General features: G+C 42.5%; 1 protein-coding gene across 2 annotated transcripts in view; it reads right to left on the bottom strand.

The window, feature by feature from the left end:
• Positions 1-549: 549 nt before the first annotated feature.
• lrp5 (low density lipoprotein receptor-related protein 5) overlaps positions 550-23,984 on the bottom strand; it is a 68,845-nt gene continuing 45,410 nt past the window's right edge. Inside the window, exons 12-29 of one of the 2 annotated variants that reach the window (XM_080438508.1) lie at positions 21,657-21,873; positions 18,868-19,021; positions 17,772-17,907; positions 16,840-17,084; positions 14,975-15,159; positions 13,472-13,620; positions 12,841-13,018; positions 11,483-11,679; positions 10,947-11,152; positions 10,087-10,277; positions 8,306-8,515; positions 7,840-7,965; positions 7,423-7,659; positions 5,945-6,055; positions 5,439-5,678; positions 5,201-5,343; positions 4,996-5,093; positions 550-4,348 (exon numbers count right to left, since the gene is read on the bottom strand). In XM_080438508.1, coding sequence (XP_080294634.1) covers positions 4,024-4,348; positions 4,996-5,093; positions 5,201-5,343; positions 5,439-5,678; positions 5,945-6,055; positions 7,423-7,659; positions 7,840-7,965; positions 8,306-8,515; positions 10,087-10,277; positions 10,947-11,152; positions 11,483-11,679; positions 12,841-13,018; positions 13,472-13,620; positions 14,975-15,159; positions 16,840-17,084; positions 17,772-17,907; positions 18,868-19,021; positions 21,657-21,873 — 3,348 coding nt within the window. In that variant the 3' untranslated portion in view covers positions 550-4,023. The remainder of the gene's footprint in view (positions 4,349-4,995; positions 5,094-5,200; positions 5,344-5,438; positions 5,679-5,944; positions 6,056-7,422; positions 7,660-7,839; positions 7,966-8,305; positions 8,516-10,086; positions 10,278-10,946; positions 11,153-11,482; positions 11,680-12,840; positions 13,019-13,471; positions 13,621-14,974; positions 15,160-16,839; positions 17,085-17,771; positions 17,908-18,867; positions 19,022-21,656; positions 21,874-23,984) is intronic. The other variant, XM_080438509.1, reaches the window with a different exon arrangement.

Below are 23,984 nucleotides of genomic sequence, written 5' to 3'. Positions count from 1 at the left end.
AAGGAGACAAGTCTCTCTCTGTTTAAATGTGCATTTAAAGACACACACAGAGAGAGAGAGAGAGAGAGAGAGAGAGAGAGAGAGAGAGAGAGAGAGAGAGAGAGAGAGAGAGAGAGAGAGAGAGAGAGAGAGAGAGAGAGAGAGAGACTGTCTTTCTAAAATAAAGGCAACTCGGGGCACCGATGGCCTAGTGGTTAAGGCGCATACCACATATAGGCATTAATGACAGTGGGTCACGGGTTTGATTGCTGCGTGTCACTCCCTGTCTCTCTCCCTGTTTCCTGTCATTCTCCACTGTACTATCCAAATTGTGCTGTGGCTGAAAGCAGAATAATGCCATAATTGCACAACAAAACTTCATACTAGAATTGTTCAGAAACATCTTAATAAACATCAATAATATAGGGGTCCACTTTAATCCTCTTTTTGCCAAATTTTGAGCCCTGGGTCAGTCAGAAAACATCAAAACAACTAGTGTCTGGTTAATTTTGGAATGCAAAAGCCAGAGGATAACAACAGTTTCAGTGAACAGTGAACACATACAAACAGTTCCTTAAAATAGAACCTTTATTATATAAAAATGCTTTTGATACAAAAATTGTCACAAGTGTAAATTACACAAAGCATTTTAGACGAAGACGACAAAGACAGGGTTTGTGTTAAGGAGCATAATTTTACTGGCACAGTGGTTTAGGAGGCTAGGGCCAGAACTTTATAGGCCTATCTATAAGAGTTGTGGCAAGTAAATCACTCAAGTCTCTGATAGTTCCAAGTGGTTACTGATATAAATGTTCAATCAGCTAATGTTACCAGGTCATAAATTAAATTCCAGGCAGTAAGCAGGTAGAATTTAGTCATCCTAAAATAAAGTCACTTTTACTATTTTGCTTCTCATATACAGACAAGATTTCCCTCAATGCACAGTGTTCTGGAGCATCGATCAATCCACAAAATTGTCTCATTGAAGCTGATACTAAGGAATTTATTTTGGACTCTGTGCTGTGGTGACCACAACCTTTTAGTGATACATACATATTTGGGCAGAGGGAAGAAATTATTTCTCCAACGCTTTTACATTGAAAAAGGATTGGAGTGGGTGGTGTGGGGTACTATGTGGGGTACAGTACCCCTTATGGGGCACAGCTTTTGTTGAGCTTTAGTGCTGAGTTTCCTTTCCTTCCTAAAAATACAACCTGATCTATTGAGATAATATCAACAGCTAAAAACTAAACTCTGCTCTTTCACGCCTGCTACGTTCATGTGACTTATCTCTGTCTGTTCCATGATTAAGTCAATAAGTACCATTCTGTCTGTATTTGCATGGACATATTACAGTTAAGTGCTTGGCTGAAATTTAAAGCAGATTAAATTGATGAATGTTCAAGGGTACATCAGTCTGGCTCCACATAACGTGTTAAATAAAAACAGATCATATCACCCCAAACCACACCTAGACAACTGTGTTTTAATATGCTTTCAAACTACTACAACTGATTGAGAAGCATTCAACTGAATTCCAAAGACTCTATAACAGCCTTTAAGATGTAGTGTCACTTGCAAAATATCGTGTAAAGCAGCACTCATATTTAATAACCTTTTCTTTTTTTCCAATATTGGAAACATGAAGTCAAACTATTTGTATTCGACAGGTTGCAAACTGGAAAAAACAACACAAAAAAACGTAGCTTTGAAGATAAATGACATGTCCCGGTTGTATCGAACTCTAGCTTTCAAAGCTACCCTATAAGTGACTCCAGAAAGACTCCTTCACACCAATAATGACAATGCAGATAGAAACAAACATACATACATACTTACATAGTGAGCTACACACAGACAGAAATATGAATTACAAAAGTTGCTATAGGAATAATTTGTTATTAACAGTAAAATAGCTTCATGATCTATTGTCAATAAGAGAATGGTAGTTTTGGGATTTTCTGTATAATTATAATTCATAGTAAATGATATAGTATGTACACAATAGCAGCAAACATACTTTTGGTAAACGGGACAAAAGAACAAAACAAAAAGTGATGGTAGGAACAGGTTCAAATTCATCAAGAAAATCACTAATGTCTCAAGACTCAATTATTTACTTAATTACAAATATGTACATTTCCTTAATACTATGAAATAAATTTGGTATCTTTTTTCCATTTATAGTAGATTTCTTTACCAAAGTCATGTTTGAGAGAGAAATGGATTCCCTCAAAGTGATACCATTGGTAGATTTGTCTTTGTCTCTAAATGCAGGTTCATCGAGGAAAGCTCCACAATGTAAAACATACCATATCACCAGACTAAGACCATAGCCAATAAAATGCTATATCAAGTTTAAAAGAATTTGAAATGTTGGGTTAAAAAAAGTTATATAAATTCACAATGTACAAAAGATTTCACACTTTTATATTGGCCTTATCCCATCCATCCATCCATCCATCTTATCACACTTATTTAGCCACCCACACATTTAGATGTGTACCTACTTAGTTACACATCCATCCACACACACATTTACTTATTTACATTCATTCATAATCTATTCAATCACGTGTTAATTGATTCATCCACTCACACACACACACATTCATCCATCCATCTCTCAATCCTTTTTTTTTTTTATCGCCTCACCGCAATGTCCTAACCCCAACGTTAAGCCAGCGGTGAATCAGCGGGCATGAATAAAATAGTAAAAATAATTCCTCTCATTTATTTTTGTTCATATTATTTTAACACTATATACAGTCCTGGCACTTGGTCTGCTGCCTACGAGGTTGCTGTAAAGACGGAAGGGGACGTTGATGGTTTGCATTGATGGATGTCCAAACAGTTGTCTCCAAGTCTTTGCTTCAGCTGGGGCAGCAGAATTCTGTCATTTGAACTCTAAAAGTTGTTCTCCTGGCGGCCGGCAGCCTCTGATTCCTGGTTCCACAGATACACAGTACAGCAGCAGCTGTCCGACTTCACACAGAGGATGACAGAGATCTCATCTTAGAGATACCTGCCACAGTCATTAGCTGTGACATGGAGCCACTACCCGCCCATATTGGATTGGTGCTAAGGGGTTGTCGATCATTTAATTTACACAACATTAACTTCACATCCACTCTAAATCAGTTTCTTGTTGCACACACAAGAGCAGCAGCATAGTTAGTTGGTGGAATCAGTATAAATGTGCCAGAGATTGGACATCTGTCTCATCTTGTTTTCACTCCTTGGCATCAAGTGTAGCATTTGACATCTGGCACTGGAACTCGGGTGTTGCGGCAAGGCTAGCTTTGAGATTGGAAAAGAGAAATTCTGATCAAAAAGGTCACTGGGTTCAGTCAACAGACTGCTAAAATGTTTCTGTAGGCAGGAGGAAAATTGGAAATGGGGTGAAAAATAAAACGTGAAAACACTCCTTTTCGCCTTAATAGCATTGCTCTCCTGGTTAATACCGTTGATGTGCCCTTGAGCAAAGCCCTTAATCCGCCAGACTGCTTCAGTGGAGGGGCTCAGTGGCAGAACAGCAGAAGATTGTAGTTGTACTGGCCAGCAGTGGAGGTGTGTAACTGTAAATATGGAGCAGGGCGCTGCTGAAAATAGGCAAATCACTTAACTTATCATAAGTCAAAAGTAGTGGCAAGAGCAAACGTGATATGGCCTCTAACTGCTGACAGTCACAACAGCACTCTGACATATAATAGAGGGACACACCTCTGGACCACCTAGCATCTGGACCACTGGAATGCGAAAAACGACCAAGTTGCTTTACAAACTTCCAAAGTGTCTTTAAGCAATACACTTGTACCTCACCCACTCTAGTAACACCTGCTCTGTAGTGCAATAGGCCATTATTTTATATGATAATATGCAGACACTCCTCCTTGCTATTATAATTACTCTTCTTTGCCTGTGACTTGGTTGAATGTTTGTGGAATCAACCAATTCCACTGTAAGGATGGGAAATAAGGCCTATTGTTGTTTGTCCCTTGGATCTTCACTTGGCTCCCCATCTTCCCCCTCAGGAAAGGAGGGTCAAGAGGAGTCTGTGCAGGGGGAGGGCGGAGGAGGGCAGAGGTGGAAGTAGGAGCGTTCGGTGGAGGGCGAGGGTGGACAGCTCTCCTCCGCAGAGAGGTACTGGGAGCGCGGGGTGGGGGGAGGCGGGTAGGGGTCTGAGTCCGAATTCAAGTCCATATAGTATTTGTTGTGCTTGGTATGAGCGCTGTGGCCCGTGGCCTTCCAGCGGCCCACCGATGAGCTGGGCCCTGTCGGTGGGTGGTGGGGGGTATAGTCACTGTCGCACACATCTGTGCTGCATGGCGTGGTGGGAGGGGCCGCGCCGCGCACTGGGTGGTAGGGCCTGGGGACAAGAGAACAGACACTGTTGGTTTATATCAATTCAATAGAATTTAGTTGAACTTCATGTGTGGAATGAAACAAGCATTCATGGACATAAATCAGAGTCCAGACATACAATTGCTACTATCCTAGTCCAAATAAGGATTTTACGTTGTGTTCCAACTTCATTAGAATGGTGTTTCATTTTCTAGTATGTGTGGATAGTGTATGGACTGTAACTAAAGAAGCAAGTCAACACACCTTGACCACTGCGTGGCAGGTAAGGCTAGAGAAATCAACTAAAATAATTTAGAAAGAATGATGCAGTACATATACTATACCCATGAAAATCTGTTAAATATAATATTTTTGAGTCAATTAGTAGTCTTGCTCAGTTAATACTAAATGAAAAAAATGGATAAATAAGATGAGAAAGCCCAGAGTCGAAAGACATTTTCAAAATCAGTCATCATCACAGGTATGAATGAGCATGTCTGGCTCATACTTGGGAGAGAGTGTGTGTGTGTGTGTGTGTGTGTGTGTGTGTGTGTGTGTGTGTGTGTGTGTGTGTGTGTGTGTGTGTGTGTGTGTGTGTGTGTGTTTTAGTTGAATTAATGATTCAGTGAACTAGCTGTATGTGTGTCGCCTCAACAGATACGTGTCTCTTACCTGTACGATCGGGTGGTGGAGGGGCTGTTTGAAGAGTAAAAGATCTCAGCGTTGTACAGAGAACGATCAGTAGCCGGGGAGGGAGGTGGATTCAGTATCTAAACACACAAAATAACATTAAAGCTGGCAGGACACTTTTTAACCTCACAAACAAAAGATTATTTAACACAGGACCACTATAGAGTTGCATCCTTTGCAAACATACCTGAGGATAAAAGGCCCCCTTGGTAGACGATGAACTGCTGGAAGAGGCTCCAGTCACATGGTTCCTGTCATACAGTGGAGCTCCACTACTGCTGCTGCCCATCAGACTCACTGAACTCATCATAGATTTACCACAGGAAATACCTGGACAAAGCAAACGACCACAACACGCCTGTTAACATTCAGACACGATGAAGGAGCCAGGAAATCCATCCAACAATAACCCCATTCTTCCCTACCTTGGAAGGTCCCAATCTGGGAATTGCTGGGGGCGATGAAGTTGAGGGGCACGTGGGGCGTGCCGCTGATGTACTCGTGCGGGAATGTCCCACTGGGGCCCTTGTACCGCCTGCACACCACGCGCTGACACACAAAATATGCGCCCCCGATCACAAAGACCAGCAGTATGATGGCGATCACTGGGCCAATGGTAGAGGAGCTGGTAGGGAGGTCACTGACAGGAGGCAGCAATACCTCTGCTTATAGAGGTAGAGAGAGAGAGAGAGAGAGAGAGAGAGAGAGAGAGAGAGAGAGAGAGAGAGAGAGAGAGAGAGAGAGAGGGACACAGAAAGAAAGAGAGATAGAGAAAGAAAGGAAGATAGAAATGTAAAATTAGGGAGATGCAGGAGAAGTGGGGGAAAAAGGCAAAGAGAGACAGAAGTTCATAAAAGAGGTTCAGTATAGATTTGAGTAACTGAGAAATAACATGTCATGACAGAAAGCATTAAAGTGTGTATGTGCATACCACAGGCCAACTCGTCAGATCCATCTGCGCAGTCAGAGTAGTTGTCACACTGTTGTTTCTTTGTGATACACTGGTTGTCACCACAACGAAACTGATTCGGAGGACAGATATCTGAGAGGAGAGATGGAGAGGGGAGGTGATATGTAGAGGGCAGGTGAGAGGGAAAGTGGAGGTGAGAGGTTGGAGAGTGGAGGTCAGACAAACAAAACACAACCGCAATATGTTTTACATACCATGATCTGTCTACAGAAACTGAAAGAACCCAAGTACATATCATATCATATCATATCATATCATATCATATCATATCATATAATATCATATAATATCATATATCATATCATATCTAATATATACAGTATATTATGTCTAGCAACATACAGTATATGCAATACTGTATGTTAAATATCATATTTTGTGTCCTGTATTAGTTGATTTTGTGTCTATTATGTTCTAGTATTAAATGTATGAAAGTTATGAAAGTTACAAAAGATAGGTTTCGCAGAGCCAGATACAAACATTGTTTGTCTCATCCATTTGGCAAAGGGAGAGAGAGGAAGTTAAAGGCACTCAAAGCCATATTCTAATTGATCAGTGTAGTTTCACTTCCTGTTACAAGAGGAAATCATACGACACCATCAACACAACCCTGCCAATCACAGTGGTCCATGCATCGGTATCTTAACGTGTGTACCTCTTCACACGTATGTTTATTATGTGTGCGTATAATAAACAATGTTCATTACACACACAATGTTAATATTATGCTTAATTTATACTTGCACACCAAAAATAGCAGATTTACATTCACAATATTGGTTCACGTTCGGCAGGTGATACCGGTGTGCAACCAAAATTAAATCAGGCTTTAAGTGAAGTTGCCTTTTATTTCTTGTTATGGTCAGGTGATAGACAGGTTGAAGTTCTTCTACAATATGAACTCTCTTCTGCTCTATCTTTCACATTGTAGCAGACTATCGTTTAAAATGTAACCCTATGCAGGTGTCGTATTTTACCTCCAAAGAGATCTAGGAAAGAACGTTGAGTATGTACAGCCGGGCCGTGTGTTTGCAGTGTGCACATTAATTTGCATTCACATACTTACATTACTAAGTAATAACTAGTAATTAAATTACTTTGTTTTTGTGAATAAAATGTTATTTTGACCGATCTGTACGGTAGAGTATGTTAATACAATATAACTACGGTATTTGTTGTTACTTGGTGTCCCTGCTCTTCTACTGAGAAATTTAGATTTAGATTCGATTAGATCCTGTGGTAGGGTATGTAGGTGTGCTCTAATATTTCACTTCGATCAGTGGTAAGAATTTCAGCACTTGCGCAACTGACCCCGGTTCGAATCTCGGTTAGGACATTTAAGTTATAGACTGCAGCTTTAATTCTTCACATGTCCGTTTGAGTTTGGGTGCATCACTTGACATGACTGTTTGTGTGAGCGTTTCTGAATGTAAACTCACTGTCACAGTCCTGTTCATCAGAATGGTCATCACAGTCAGGCTCTCCGTTGCAGCGCCTCTGTGCGTCGATGCATTCTCCCTTGTCACACTGGAACTGGAAAGCCGAGCATACGGGGCAGTTCTCTTCGTCGCTGTGGTCCTCACACTCGGCAAAGCCATCGCAGCGCCACGCCATGGGGATACAGTCGATCTCCCCGGTAGAACAGGTGAACTGCTCTGTGGAACACGTAGGAGGCTCTGGGAGACGAGATGAGAGGAGAAAGGACATTGTTACGTTGATCAAATGCTATTCTCTCATTGTCTTTGTGACTGCTCAAAATTAAAACGATTTAATTAGAAACCACGAAGTAAAACATTTATAGAGCGTTTTGTGGATGTTTTTAGATCCAAGCCTTTGGGTTTTCTGATGTTGTTTACCTCCACAGTGCAGGAGGTCCTGCAGTAACACCAGGTGCATGGGACAGGAGCAGCGCGGCGTTCCATCGCCCTTGGCGATGCATATGTGAGAACAACCTCCGTTGTCACGGGAACAAGGATGGGAGGCTGGACAGGAGAGAGCAAGGATTCAATTAAGTTGGACGGAGATAAAAACAAATTATATGAACACTTAAGAGAAATGGTTCTAGTCATTTCTGTGGTGAGGAAAGGTCTCAAATCGTCCTATACAGTATACAGTATTATTTACATTTATTTGACTATATATTCAGTTTGTTTGTTGTTTTCACCAGAGCTGCACTGTCACCAAACATATTGTCCAAATACAAATAAGATTGTTTAGCTGGGATCTTTATGGAACTCAGCACTCCTGTGGCTCCATTAACATCGTGAATGGCGATGCATGTGGTTATAGGCACTCACATGGGCACACAGTACGTGTACCTACCAAACTCGTGTGGGTCCATCTCCTCCACGGCATGTATGGAAGTCAGATATGAGATGCGTCCCTGGATTCGCGTCCGTCTGTCCCCGGTCAGTTTGTCCACCCTCTCTATCATCTGCTGCTGTCTGTCGATCCAGTACAGGTGCTCGCCCAGAATGGTCAGTCCCATTGGCTGGAGGATGTTGGAGTCCTGCAAGACAATACGATTGGCTCCTAGGAGAGAAAGAGAGGAAGGGGGGAATGAGTAAGTGAGTCAGAGTGTGAGAAGACGACCCAGACCTTTGCTAACTTGACTGAACTAAACTTTGATAACCCAATAACCCAAGCCTGCTAGCTTGTAGATCGGCTCTCTTTGCTCATTTTGAAAGAATTGAAAATGTTTAACCCATTAAGACCTGGAACGCATCTGTGTCACTTTAGATTTCATTGGCTATTCAAAAATAGCAGATATACAAGCAGCTTGTAGATCTGCTATTTTTTTTTTTTTTTTCAAAAAACTGTTAGGATTTGGAAAACATTTTTAAGAATTGCCTCAGGTCTTAATGGGTTAAAGATGTTCGCCTATAATGTAATGCCCAAAATAGGGATGCCAGGTTCAACAAAGCGGTTAAGTCTGTGTCTGTATGCTCTATTAATATTTAACAAATGAATAGTATTAACAAGAGCTTGTGACAAAATAATGACTGGATCCACTGTAAAACTGGTTCTTGTCCAAAACTTGTGACTGACCTCACCCAGTCCTGGCTCTTCTTAGCATAGTAGCCAATTTATCACATATTTTATCTCACATTCAAACTTATATGTCCACATTTTTTTTAAATCAAATATTCTATTTTTAGCTGGTAAATTTGAAGAAACTTGAAATAGGTGCAGCAGAATGCTCAACACTCGGATTCTCATCTTTGTGTGATTAGTAGGGCCTGGTGTGTCTATGCATGTATGATAGATGGCAGTTTCCATTCAGCTGGATCCATCTGACCAAACAAGGAGAAGAAGAGAGTAAGAAGTGGGGCTGAAGTATTTTCCACACACCTGCCTCTGTGTATCTGTTCTTTTGGTTGAGGTTAAAAAAATAGTATCAATCTCTTTGTCTTTGGAAGCAGTTCAGTGCATGTCTTGCACTTGGCAGTGTTTTCAATAAAGCCTGTCTGTCTTCAGCACGGTATAAATAACGTCTGGGGAGTGTGAGCATGGGTGTCCTGTCTACCCAAGAGAACCAGGGGAGGAGAGAGAGAGAGAGAGAGAGAGAGAGAGAGAGAGAGAGAGAGAGAGAGAGAGAGAGAGAGAGAGAGAGAGAGAGAGAGATACAGTATAGTCACCCAGTACAGACAGAAATCGTGAGAAAAAGACAGAGAGAGAAAGAGAGACTCGTGGGGGTCATGTCCTGCACAAACAGCAATCAGTAATTTAGGAAACCCTAGTTATCTAGCTCCTGTTTGTACAGCTTCCTACAACTGACACAATGGGTGGGGGCAGTGGTGCAGGAAGTGGTTATGCCCACCAGGTGTCAGTAGTTACCACAGATGTTACTGAACGTAGCACTGTGTTATCAGACTAGAGGTTTAAAGTTTTTAGATTTAGATGCGATTTTCGGCTTAATTACTGTTTGAAAGACACAATGACAATTTTATCTGCATCCTATGTTTGTGTGATATATTCAACCCCCAAGGGTGAGGCTATTGATTAAGAGAAACTGTGGTGGAACAGAACAGAACAGAACACTGTCCCAATATCTCGCAAAGTCTTCATTCTGAGCTTGTGACATCTATATTTGGGCCGCTCACCTGTTAGGTCGCTGCTCTCAATCCGTTTGAGGTCAGCGTCGACCCAGAAGAGTTTCCCCAGCTTGTTGTCCAGAGCCAGGGCCACGGGTCTGATCAGACCCGTGGTGAACAGAGACTCTCTCTCTGTGCCATCCAGACTGGCCCCCTCGATCTTGGCTGAGCGTTCCTGAACCGTAGTGAAATACATGTATCTGCAAACAGAGAAAGACAGAGACAGGCTTCGTAATAAAAAAAGTGCACATGGCAGATGACAAATAAATTACTGACATATAAAAAAAAAAGTAAATAGCGGAAATAGCTGACCGTGACGTGTTGTAAGCTTGTAGATCTAATATTTCCGCTTTTTTAATATTTGAAAATATATGAAAATGTTTCAACATGGAAACGATTATGATGACTATGCAAAATAATTGCGATTATCTCAAATAATTGCGATTAGATAATGTAATAATTGTGACAGGCCTAAGCACGCATGCAGCACGCACACACACAGGCATGCAATTCTTCCCTCCTATTCCTCAACCCATACTGTGTCATCTTCGTTTTGTTATTCAAGTTTTTAGGTTTTCTTCAACAGACAAAAATTTAATTGCTGCTAGTCAAGGACTCTTATTTACAGAATTCAAAGAAAAATGTGAAAACGAAATACTCCTAAAAGGAGGAGGAAGAATGAATAAATTCATGAAAATAAAATAAACAATAGGGGAAAAAAAGAACCACTACACTGTTCCAGATATGATATTATTTTATGCGAAGCTCAATTTATAAGCCATTGCACAAGGTGCCATCATGTGACGGAGTACAGATTATATAGTGTAGTTTACAGTAGTATAGATTAGGCATTAGGAAATGTCCCTCACCCTTTCTCTGCGTTGACCACTAAGGCCCGGGGTTTGTCTGTGTCATCCTTCAGGACCACTCCCACGCCGTGTCCGTCCATCCTTTGGACGTTAATGGTGTTGTCGGTCTCACAGGTCCAGTAGACGTGGCGGCTGTAGGGGTCCAGGCTCAGGTCATGTGGTTGGTTCTCCACCTGCTGGACTACGCTGTTCACCACCGTGGCCGACTGCAAGGAACAGGATACAAGAACGGTGAACCCGTGGTCATGTTAACCACTCTCACGCCTGGCTTCTCATGTCGTTATAAGTGAATGTTTTTGTTTTTTTTTAAACAAAGGCGTTTATTAGCTTTTTTTTTTTGCAGGGAAATTTCACACTGTGTACATTATTCTTATTGAGACAAGTCTACTAAGCCTGACACCAGAAATGTCCCCCTCCCCCCCAATGTTGTCTGTACATATACTTGTATTGCTCCTAGTGTTGATGATTTCTGAATGTTATTGTATGTCTTTAAATGTCTTCAATCAATCAAAAGACCTATTCCTTGTCTGTCTCACCATAGTGCCGTCGTCTCTGGCCCTGCGGATGTTCTGTCGCCCGTCCAGCCAGTACACCAGTCTGTCCAGGGGGTCATAGCTAACCGCCCGGACGTTCCTCTGCACGTGGATGGGCAGGATGATGTCTGGACTCTGCTCCCCCAAAACCATCCGACTGATGCTGGACTTCTGACTAAATAGCAGAAAACTAGAGGGAGCTAAGGAGAGAGAGGGAAAGGAGAAGGGGGAATGAAGATCATTGGGATAATGTAATGTGTAGGTCTAAGAGGATGCTGAGGAAAGATGGGGGGTGCATTTGCTGGAAATTTGCTAGCTTAATTTTACCAAACATTGTGAAATAAAAACACAAATAAAAAGGGTTACAAGTCAATGACTCTAGCCTAAACACACACAAATATGAATATGGACTAACACACACGCGCGCGCCTGCGCACATACACACACACACACACACACACAGGATGTAATCAACTGAGACTGCAATCAGTGATCATCCCAGGGGCCAAGGAGGTATGCAATGAAGAAATGAAGAGAGAGAGAGAGGGAAACGAATGAAGAAGGAAAAAGCCTTTGCTCAAGAGTACAAACTTTGCCAAGAGGACAAGAATCCTGGGGCCTACAAGCGTGCATGCATGTAGTGTGTGTGTGTGTGTGTGTGTGTGTGTGTGGGGGTGTGTGTGTGTGTGTGTGTGTGTGTGTGTGTGTGTGTGTGTGTGTGTGAGTGTGTGTGTGTGTGTGTGTGTGTGTGTGTGTGTGTGCGTGTGTGTGCGTGTGTGTGTGTGTGTATGTGTGTGTGCGTGCGTGTGTGTGCGTGCGCGTGTGTGTGTGTGTGTGTGTGTGTGTGTGTGTGAATGAACGCCTGCACACGTGTGTTTGTTCAGATTTCGACACAGCTCGGACCGAGTGCTGCTCCGCTCTCTGAGCCCTGAACAAGGCTGACAGAAGACTGGGACAGATCCAACACTTACAGACATTCTGTCCTCATTCAACAATCCCCTCCTTCCTTCTTTCAAGCCCTCCAATCATTCTCAATGTCTTACAGACTTACAGCCAGCCAGTTCAGTTTCTCAACCAATAACAAACCCCCACACACAAGTGCGCACACAAGCGTGCACACACACACACACACACACACACACACACACACACACACACACACACACACACACACACACACACACACACACACACACACACACACACACACACACACACACACACAATTTATCTCTCCTTACAGATAAATTGTGGGTCCATTGGTGTCTAGTAATACTAACACAGGTAAACTTAAAAAATATAAATTGTCTCATGAAACCCCTCCATCTAGCCCTGCTACCCCTGCCGCCCCCCATCCTTACAGCTGCAGTTGCGTCCATCTGGGTCCAGGGTGTAGTGTGAGGCACAGCGGCATTGTGCGCCGGCCGGTGACGCCAGGCAGAGATGAGCACACTGGCCGTTATTCTGGGAGCACTCGTTGGCACCATCTTGACGAGACGAGTGGAACACCAGGATGTCCAACATCAACTCCAGCTGACCCTGGTAGACATTGAACAATTAATAAATTAAACAATTGCTCATTAAGCACATGAAAAGTGTCCCTCTTCTGGCGAAAACGTTCGGTGAAAATAGCAGATCTACAGTACAATCAGATTCTAGAGCGGCTATTTTCGGCGAAGGGATTTGGTATAGAGGGAAAAAAGGAGTGGTTCAAGTATAGAGCCATGGGAGACCTTGGTCAACTAAGTATATAGGGTTTAAGTAGATAATCAAATCTATGTGCATCAAGCGTACGTATGTATGTATGTATGTATGAGCTCCAAGATGTCCAACACTGACGCAAACTGGCACTGGAGGGATCAATCAATCAATCAGATAATGAATTAATTAATTACACTTAATCAATTGTTAAATAACAAACTGGTTCTGAAGATAGACTACTAGATCTTGAAGCTATTTGATCAATTAAATAACTAATCAATAGAGTTGTACCTGCAGCACCACAGTGCGGTTGAGGCCGGTGCGCTTGTCGGCCCGCTCAATGCTCCGCAGGTTAAAATCTGTCCAGTAGATGTAGTCGCGGTACTGAGTCAAGCCAAAGGGGTGGGGCAGATCATCGACTATGATCTCCCTTTGGAGACCTATGTAGGAAGGAAGAGGAGGAGGCGACGAGAATATAAATACAATGATGACAACTTAAATTCAATTCACACAGCTAGTTATTCATGGTGATATAACTGGAAACCCTCCCTCTGAAGGTTCAGGGAGAAGTAAAAGAGGGGGAGGATTTGAAAAGGGGCCGCTAAGTGAGGATCTGTTTTTTTTCAAGGCAACTCAAAGGGAAAGGGATTGGGTGAGATAGAGAGAGAGATCTGCGACAAGAGTAGAGAGTGAAATCAGATGGTCTGCCAGCCTGAAAAGGGATGTTTATTCTTTATGTTCGTTGCAAATACATATTTTATCATCCCCAAATGCCTAGTCTTTTTGATTGAATATGTTATTAGTCAGAAATGTGGTAAGTAATACATTAAAGCTAAAAGGATAACACAAAAAAGTTTTGACACAATGTTTTCATTGTGGTCCTACAGTATGTCTTGCCTTCTTATAGACACCTTGTACGATCATTAAGTACAATACATTTATTACGGTATTTAACCAATAAGGAGGGGAATGTGGCAATGACTCTCCCACTGCATATGCCGCAATTTATGTAATTTATTTCCAAGCAATGTACTGGTATTCTAGTGGAAACATATCCTAAGCCTCTCTATCTGTCGGGCACATGCTGTCCAGAGTCAATACACAATTATAACTATCCAAACCAATGACAACAACAATTGCTTTGCGATTGCTTGTGATCATGATAAGGTATAGGGGCTGACGTTATAATAAATTGCAGAACATTTTATTTCTTTGAATAAATTCTATGTTACAAGTTTTTTTTTGTCACTACTGATACAGGTACAATTAGTGAAATGTAGGTGTGGCAAGGTCCGCACTCCGCAATTCAAAAGTAGGTTGTGATCTTCACAGAGCTCATGCATTTTACCGGGTCGAATATATCTATTTTCAGGGGCAAATGCGAGTGCAATACTTGCACTGTAAAGCCCTTGGTCTCTTTATTTTTCTCTTCCCATCCAATCACAAGAAGTTCACTCATAGCATCACGCCAGAAAAGGGGAGGAGCTGAAGCCAATAAATACCCGTGCCTACTGCAGAGTAATTTGCCCCAGGAATGAATACCGATTGTAACCTTTTCCACTAAAGACAAAAGCCAGATGTTAGTGGGTGTACGGTACATGGGGGTTTTTGTCGAGTGGAAAACGGGCTCTATAGTCAGTGTTTCGATGATCAGCTGTATATAAGATACATTTCCTAGGCGCTGCCCTAATTATGGCTTAACAGTAGACAGTAGACAATATTCATGAATTCACTCTCTACCTATCTATTAGGTCATCCATATTCTAACCAGGGTGTGTTTGCACTTGTCCATACCTTGCATGTTGGTGCTCTCGATCATGCATGTGTCCAGGTCAGTCCAGTACAGTCGATGGTCAATGTAATCGATGGTCAGTCCATTGGCTCTGCCCACTTTATCCACCAAGGTTACTATGGTGCTGCCATCCATATAGGCCCTGGCTATACGAGGTCTACCACCCCACTCTGTCCAATACATGTAACTAGAGAGAGAGAGAGAGAGAGAGAGAGAGAGAGAGAGAGAGAGAGAGAGAGAGGGGGGGAGGTCAATGCAGGTACCCAAATGAATACATTACTGTAAGTCTCTATCCCTGAGACTCACTGAACCATTCTAGAACTTATGTCATGATGTAACCGGTGAACCAGGCCTATGATCCTATTTACGTACGTGTTCCCATTGTATTCCATTTTATATATATAGCATATCTCATCAAAAGGACGTAAAGAAGACGAATACCCTCCCAAGGACAATATAAATCTACAAAGCTGTGGTTTAGGCTTTAGGGCCCAGGCTGTGGTTTAGGCTTTGGGGTCCAGGGGTAAGCTCTGTAGGGTATGGGCAAAGGTGGGCAAAGGGTTAAGTTAACATTAAGGTCAGGGCTTTGGGAGAAAATGCAGTCAATAGAAGGGCCTCACAAGTGCGTTATAAGACAAAGGTGTGTGTGTGTGTGTGTGTGTGTGTGTGTGTGTGTGTGTGTGTGCGTGTGTGTGTGTGTGTGTGTGTGTGTGTGTGTGTGTGTGTGTGTGTGTGTGTGTGTGTGTGTGTGTGTGTGTGTGTGTGTGTGTGTGTGTGGGGGTGTGTGTGTGTGTGTGTGTGTGTGTGTGTGTTTGTGTGCGGTATGTGATCATAAAACTACATCAGATGGCCCCGGGCAATTTGTGTTGACAGCTCTGCTGCACAACATCATCATGACATCACCAGGTGAGTGACATGTGTTAACAATATGGCATGCTGAGACAGGCATGTGTAAGTTTCACATCACACACACACACACACACACACACACACACACACACACACACACACGGATCACACTAACAGGGTGCTATTGAAGGTTGGTAACATTCCGGTAAAGACTTTTTAACGCATCATTCCTCGGTCAACTACAGATTCCAGGGACTTGCTGGCTAAAGCTGAACAACTGGCCCACTGAATACCAATTCAGTGATGCAGCCATACACTCACTACCATATCCTGCCCAGGAGTGAAAAGTGAAGTCATAAATGAGGTCACTGGCACTGATTCCCGGCCTTGCACAGTGCAGGTGTTATACTGTAGCAGTGCTTCTCAAAGTGGGGTCCGAGGACACAGGGGGTCCCCAGCAAAATGTGTCAATATAACATTAAAATCATTTTAACATTTTAACCTGGATAAGTGATATACAGTACATTTTAAAATTAGAGAAAATTATATATACATTGTGTGGTTCTATCTAAAAATTCTATAAAACCTGGTAGCCTTTTCTATCGCACGTTGACAATCTTGCGCTTCAGCCCCCGATGGAACCTGAATGAGTCTGCACCTATATGGCAGTAGACATTCTGTTGCATAATAACACCCTTGGTGAATACCTGCTTACTACTATATAATTATTATGTATTGCATATTGATTTTGTTAGAGATTTTACGTTGTGTTCGTTTTTTTGTGTGTATTTTCCTATTAAATGTATCTTTCTTACACTCTTTGTATTTATTTATCATGTTATCCATTAATTTTCTTGGATATTTTGAGACACCTATAGCTGCCAAAGTATATAACAGTGTTTAAGTGGTTAAAGTGATTTGGATGCTATAGAAACTCATTCTGCTGGAAACCCCTCAAGCCTCAACCCCCGGTTCCCACTTTGAGAACCACTGGTCTAATCCAAAGATGTTAGATTACCCGTTAGCTGGGTCCAGTGCTAATGACCGTGGGTTGTCCAGTGACCGCGGGTTCTCCAGGTCCTTACACACCAGGACCTGGCGATACTGGCCGTCCAGCCGGGCCACCTCGATGCGGTTGGTGCCGGTATCAGCCCAGTAGATGTTCCGACCCATCCAGTCCACTGCCATGCCCTCTGGGTAGTCGAGTCCGAACTCTATGACGTGTTCTACGGAGCTGCCGTTCATATATGCTCTGCTGATGGTCTGCGGGAGAAAAGTGTGTTGTTTCGTCTTTTTAGTTATGACAGACTCCTTTTACTCTCTTTGACATAACAAGTATCCATATAGATAGGTGCACACGTCTATATGTAGGGACACAGCTATACCAGCTATATTGTGAGTGTTCATTTAAAGACGGGGTGCCGTGATTTTCAGTGATCCCCCCCCCCTAAAACATAATCATCAGGTATTATGGTTATACTAGGAGGAAGATTTTTTTCAAAAAAGTGTACAGAAATTGTTAAAATTATGTTTTTATGTGGACACGCCTCCAGTTCATTAAGTATACCTGGTTCGCACCTTAGCACCTCCTCCACCACCTTAGCACCACCCACCTGTCCTAGTCCCTCCTCCTCCTCATGCCCACACCTGTTGTGTTATGATAATGAGGGGGAGGGTATGTTTTTACTGTGTCACTAAAGCGCTGTTTCTCTATTGGCACGTTTGACCCTCAAGGTATCAGCCTCCAGGTAGAAACTCAAAATAGTCAGAGAAGACATAAAACACCATAAAAACACCACCAGGGGGCTTAATGAAGTTCTATCAACCTCATAGACACATGAAAAACAGAAAAAGTGCAAAACCATGGCACCACCTCTTTAAATAAATGCAGGATTTCACTGTACGACGTTGTACTCAGAACCCCGTAAAAGACTACAAGCCCCTGATCACCTTGGCCTGTATGTCTGTCCAGTATATCCTGTTTTCGGACACATCAAAATCGAGAGCAGACGCCTCTTTTACTCCAGTCAGAGGAATGGCCACATCGTTACTGTTGGTACCGAGAGAGATGCTTCTGATGTTGTCCCTAGAAAGAAAAAGAAAACAGCATTAAAGAAATGTTATACTAAGACTCAGTTATCATTCCACATATTCACAGCAGCATCCTGTGAATATCCCGTATCAGAGATATTCACAGTAACAGAGGGGGGGAAACCAACACCAACCATACTGGCCTGACTACAACTACTCTACCTCAACCTGAACTTGCTGCCCACATCTCTTCTCTTTTGACCCTTTTAGAATAGAATGGGTAAATCTGGAGACTATCTCCAGACAACTATTCCACAATCTCCTAATGCTATTTAGAGTCTGGAACTACACCCGAAAGCCAAGAAAGAAAGCTGTCATCTGTTCGTCATTTCCGTTCATGAAAATACATTTTTTAATATCTTTGCATTTTATTTTTTTATTTCCATTTCTGATAAGCAGCAAGCTATATGCTCTGGTAGTTTGATTTATATTAGCACAAATCTGCGCAACTGTAAAGACGAAACTGAAGCGGGGGATGAGGCGTCACACCCGCTTTATCCCCGGATCATTTTCAGAGCTTCCGCGCTCCAGACTGTATGACAAGCATTTAAAAATTGTGGGAGGCAACAATCTGGCTCGCGAGACTAGGTAACCCAGAACCTTCCATAACCTGAAACCTTCCAGAAGCTTCTGTGATGGGTTTTTGTTTATATTGCCACTGCAACCATAGAACGTCCCCTGAGAAGGGAGGTACGTCATTAAAAAAACACCCTAGTAGATCTGCTATTTTCGAATTTCTTTTAAAGTACACCTTCTAAGTTGGGTTAGTACCACCTCCTGAGCAGGGCCAAAACTGGGTTCTGAGAACATTATCTGAAACCGAGCCGCAGTGTATGGAAACAAATGCAGACCAGAACCTGTGAGGTATGGTTCATGGCACGGCACGGTTCACTTTGTTCCTGTAGTGGAAAAGAGCCATTAGTGTTTGGCCTGCAGGGGGGGGGGGTATGTGCACCTGTTGGTAAAGAGAAGAAATGCCTCAGGCACCACGCAGGTCTGCAGGTCTGAGAGGAGCTCCAAGCCCATGGGACAGGCACAGCGGACACTCTGCGAGCGCCAGAAACACAGGTGGCTGCATCCTCCATTATCCACTGCACAACCGTTAGTACCTATGTGCAGATGGAGAGAGGGTGGGAGAGAGAGAGAGAGAGAGAGAGAGAGAGAGAGAGAGAGAGAGATAGAGATAGATGAGTGTTCAAATTAAGTTTTTTTGCATTATCATTTTGATTATGGTGGGTCAGATGTATGTTACATATATATGTGACATATGTTTTTATTTCATGATCAATAAATATATCAATCAATCAATCAAAGGACATGAGTCCAGAAGAAGACACAGCTCCAATAGAAACCTGATTATTGATACACAAAATGGAAAGGAAGTTATAATACTGTTATAATACTGTATGCTTGTAGATCTACAAGCTCACAACGCCTTGCGATGGGAGGCATTGTGAGCTTGTAGATCTACAAGCTCAAAACGCCTTGTGATGGGAGGTGTTGTGAGCTTGTAGATCGGCTACTCGCACGCATGCAAGCAGAGCTCTCGCTACTGAATCTAATCATATCTTATCTCATTGTATCTATTGAAACTGTACCTCATTGTATCTCATCTTACCATATCTTATCGCGTCTACTGTAATTCCAATGCATCAAATCATATGTTATCTCATTGTATAGTCATCCTCCTATAATTTGACAAACCTCTGAGAGCAAAAATGTGTGCCCGTTTCTCCTCAGTGGCTGGAGCAATTGATCTGAATTTGCACACAGCCATTGACCATTACCATCTGAACTCAACTGCGAAGCCCTTTTTTCAATTTCATCAAATCTCAGCTTATTATTAGCGTTTATGTGTCAAACAATGGGAGAGCAGGGTTGCCAGGTTTCGTGCGAGAAACAAGCAGCAGGGGGGGGGGGGGGGGGTGACGGGACGCGCGGGGTGGAGGGGGGGTGGGGCCTTTCGCCTGCGCACTTCACCGGGTATTAGGGTTTAACACCGGGAATCCCGGGATGCGGGAATCCCGGGATTCCCGAGGTTATTTACCGTCCCGGGAACTGACTTCGGTTCCCGGGATCCCGTTTTTTTTTTTTTTTTTTAGAAATGAATACTAATTAGTAGAAAGGCCTATCTACAGCGCGGAGGAATTACTATTATAATTAGCCAAGTTACTTGCCGCGTTGCCGACCAGGGCAGGGTCCCATCGTCCCGTTGTGAGAACCAATATGGGACGCACTGAATGTAACAGTAATGAACAAAATAAAACACAAGTGTGGCCGTGATGCCCCCCTGCCTGCCCTGCGCACGCTGATTTCACCGTTTAAAACAGTAGACACCAGTTGACTAGTTGAGATTCAACATCAAGTGAAACGCTGCATAAACAGTGGCTAGGTTTGATTTCGAGCCTATATTCCAGCTTAAAATGCGCGCAAGCCAAGCAATGCTTTTGATAGAGAGAGAGGAGAGACTGGAGAGAGAGAGAGAGAGAGAGAGAGCGCGCGTGCGAGAGAGAGAGCGAGAGAGAGAGAGAGAGAGAGAGAGAGAGAGAGAATTAGACCGATGTGGTCCGATTTTTTTATCATCATTAATGTAGCCTACCCTACCTACACTTGCATTTTAGAACGTTCAAACTACCATTTTACTAGAACTACCCAGTAGAACAAGTGAACTGCACAACAGCTGTCTGTCTCATTGATTGTCAGTGGCAGCGCATGCATGTGCACATCAAAATCACACTACAAAACCCGACATTTGATCAACAACAAAATATAGATGAATACATTTGACAACATACAGTCAACATCCCAAAATGGAGTCTTAATATCCAGCAAGTAGCCTAAAATAAATTAATAACTGCAAACAATATCAAATCAATATCCTACAAAAGTAGAGATAAGCTGTGACCTCACCGGCGCTCTGATGGACAATAAATAAATAATCCTTTTGCAAATTCTCTTGTCAATAATGATACAAATGGAACGTTTATTTCAGCAGCTAGAGTTTGACATTGTTTGAGTGCTTGTTGGGTGCACAGCGCAGCTCCTCGTTTAAGTTAATTGTCTTCACCCGCTGCTGCGTAACAGGGCAGATCTCCGCCAGGGCACTATATTATATTTATATATTATATTTATATGATTTAAAAAATCTACTTAAGTCATTATTAGTGCAAGTTCATAGGTGGACACAATAGGGACATTTGGGCACCTCAATATAAAATTGGCTATTTAAATATCTACATATAAAAGCATTTTAGTGGGTACTTTTTTTTTTTTTACCCTTTAACGGGAATTCCCGGGAAGCCCGGGAAAAGGTCTGAAAATTCCCGGGAATTAAATTTAGATATTTCCCGGAAAATGTTAAACCCTACCGGGTATGGTCTAGTACTATAATTTTTTTAAAAAGATATTTTGGGGCTTTTCTGCCTGTATTGATAGTATATAGTGGAGAAGGACAGGAAACAGGGAGAGGCAGGGAGTGACACGCAGCAAAGGTCGTCGGGATCGGGACTCGAACTCGTGACGTGATATCAGGCTGCAGTAGAGCCTATATGTGGTTTGCGCCTGGACGGCTAGGCCAGCGGGCGCCCCCAGTCATATCATATTTAATTGCATCTACAAAGTAAAATCCTCAAGTGTTAATTAATCAATTTGTAACTCAGAAAGTGTACAAATGCAGGTTGGTTACATCATGGTACACTTTCAGAGTTAAATGAACACTGAGGATTTGACGGTGTAATCCCATACCATATGTCTCGGTGACTTTAGTAGCCTTGAGTCCCATTAGATCAGGCAGTTGGTCGATGATGATCTCTCGTACTGCCGTGGTCTTGTGGACTCTCTCTATGCTGCGTCTCTGCCAGTCGGTCCAGTAGATGTAGTCCCCCAGCAGAGTGAAACCAAAGATGTGAGGCAGTTTGTCCTCCAACAGAGTTTGTCTGTTGCTGCCATCCACATTGATCACCTGAGGAACACAGAGGGAGAGAAGGGCATCTTTGAATTTTCCAAAAAAGAAAAAGGTTTTCAAAAAGTGTTGAAAACTTTTCAAATGTTAAAACAATTCAAAATGTTCACAAATAGCCAAAATAGCAGATCTACAAGCTCACAACGCGTTACATGGGTGAGATTGTAGAGCGGATATTTTCAGGATTTGTCGTACGACAAAGTATATAAAGCTCAAGTCGTTAAAGCGTGCTTATAGATTCCATAAACCGAAATAAATGGTGATAGTACCAATTTAAATGAAGTTAAGCTATGGCATTATGTTCCCCATCATAGTCCTGACCACTACCATGAGTAGCATCATCACCACCATCACCGCAGCCCATGTTGGCACAGGGACAGCACTGACTTGTCAGTCAGTCACACACTTTCTCTCTCACCCTCACTGTGTCCCTGTGGTGTGTGTGTGTGTGTGTGTGTGTGTGTGTGTGTGTGTGTGTGTGTGTGTGTGTGTGTGTGTGTGTGTGTGTGTGTGTGTGTGTGTGTGTGTGTGTGTGTGTGTGTGTGTGTGTGTGTGTGTGTGTGTGTGTGTGTGTGTGTGTGTGTGTGTGTGTGTGTGTGTGTGTGTGTGCGTGTGTGTATTTATATTTCCAGTCACAAGGCATCTATTACCAGGCTGCTGAAAACTGATACAGGGGACGGTGCCAACGCATGCCACACAGAGTAGATGCATGTGTATGTATGTGTGTGTGTGCTTGTGTGTACACAAGTAAGATAGACAGATGGAGACAGAGAGACAGACAGACAGACAGACAGACAGACAGACAGACAGACAGACAGACAGACAGACAGACAGACAGACAGACAGACAGACAGACAGACAGACAGACAGACAGACAGACAGACAGACAGACAGACAGACAGACAGACAGACAGACAGAATGTAGTGGTGTTACAACAGAAAGCAAGAGCTGCAATTGAAAAGGCTGCAATTACAGTGTGTGTCCAACCCTCCCCTCCCCTCCTCTCCACTGACTTTGCTATTACTGGACGTACAACCACGGAAATAGACACAGCCCTTTATTTTAGACACACTACAGTCAGCTGCTGCCTTTGTGTGTGTGTGTGTGTGTGTGTGTGTGTGTGTGTGTGTGTGTGTGTGTGTGTGTGTGTGTGTGTGTGTGTGTGTCTTCAGCGTACTGAGCCACAGATTCTACAAATGCGAGGAGCTCTTTTAAACGGTTGTGACGCCATTATCCCACCAGTTGAGATAAGCTGTATACTAATAATTCATATTATGCACAATTGTTTTTGACAACCTGGCAGATTTTATTATCTATTGACTTCAGAGATCAGTATTTCTGACAATTCTAGTATATGTGTGTGTGTGTGTGTGTGTGTGTGTGTGTGTGTGTGTGTGTGTGTGTGTGTGTGTGTGTGTGTGTGTGTGTGTGTGTGTGTGTGTGTGTGTGTGTGTGTGTGTGTGTGTGTGTGTGTGTGCTCATTTACTCATTTACTCATTTACTTATTCAGCTACTGGTAGTACAATATGAGCATCACTGTGTCTGTCCACATTTGTCAGGATTTAACAAGTCATATTCATTCATATTCATGCAATCATTATGTTCATTGATATGCAGTAAATAATAGTGCAGTAAAATGCTGACAAACTACTGGGTTTGTGTAACTGTTCACTGTGTGTTGCCATGTGTATTGTTTAGATTGTTACAATAATAGCCAACAAAGGTTGTACAATTGCTTAAGTCACATTGTTGTGTAACAATAAAATGGTCTTGGTAACATTATCTTGTGACCTAAATGGCCAATGTCAAACTCTTAACATATGCCACTAAACTACTAGGGTGGGAACGGCAAGCTTTTTAAAATGAGAATATGCATTTATTGGAGGATCAGCATCATGAAGAGATGATTTAGGTTTATTTGTTTGAAAGGCATTTTTCCAAAACATAGGCCAGTAGGCCATTAATTAGGACAATGCCAATGTGTGAAATTGCTATTGCTGTTGTTAACTAGTTGTACGAACGCTTGTTTTCTATTGCTGTATTGTTTATTGGATTATTGGATTGTTTATTGGATCTTGTTTAGTCGATACACTTATTTGTTTTAGCTCAT

This window comes from Gymnoscopelus braueri (assembly GCF_963280865.1).
Source record: "Gymnoscopelus braueri genome assembly, chromosome: 9".
Taxonomy (NCBI): domain Eukaryota; kingdom Metazoa; phylum Chordata; class Actinopteri; order Myctophiformes; family Myctophidae; genus Gymnoscopelus; species Gymnoscopelus braueri.
The sequence above is the reverse complement of the archived record's forward strand: the minus strand, read 5'-3'. Positions and strand labels throughout refer to the sequence as shown.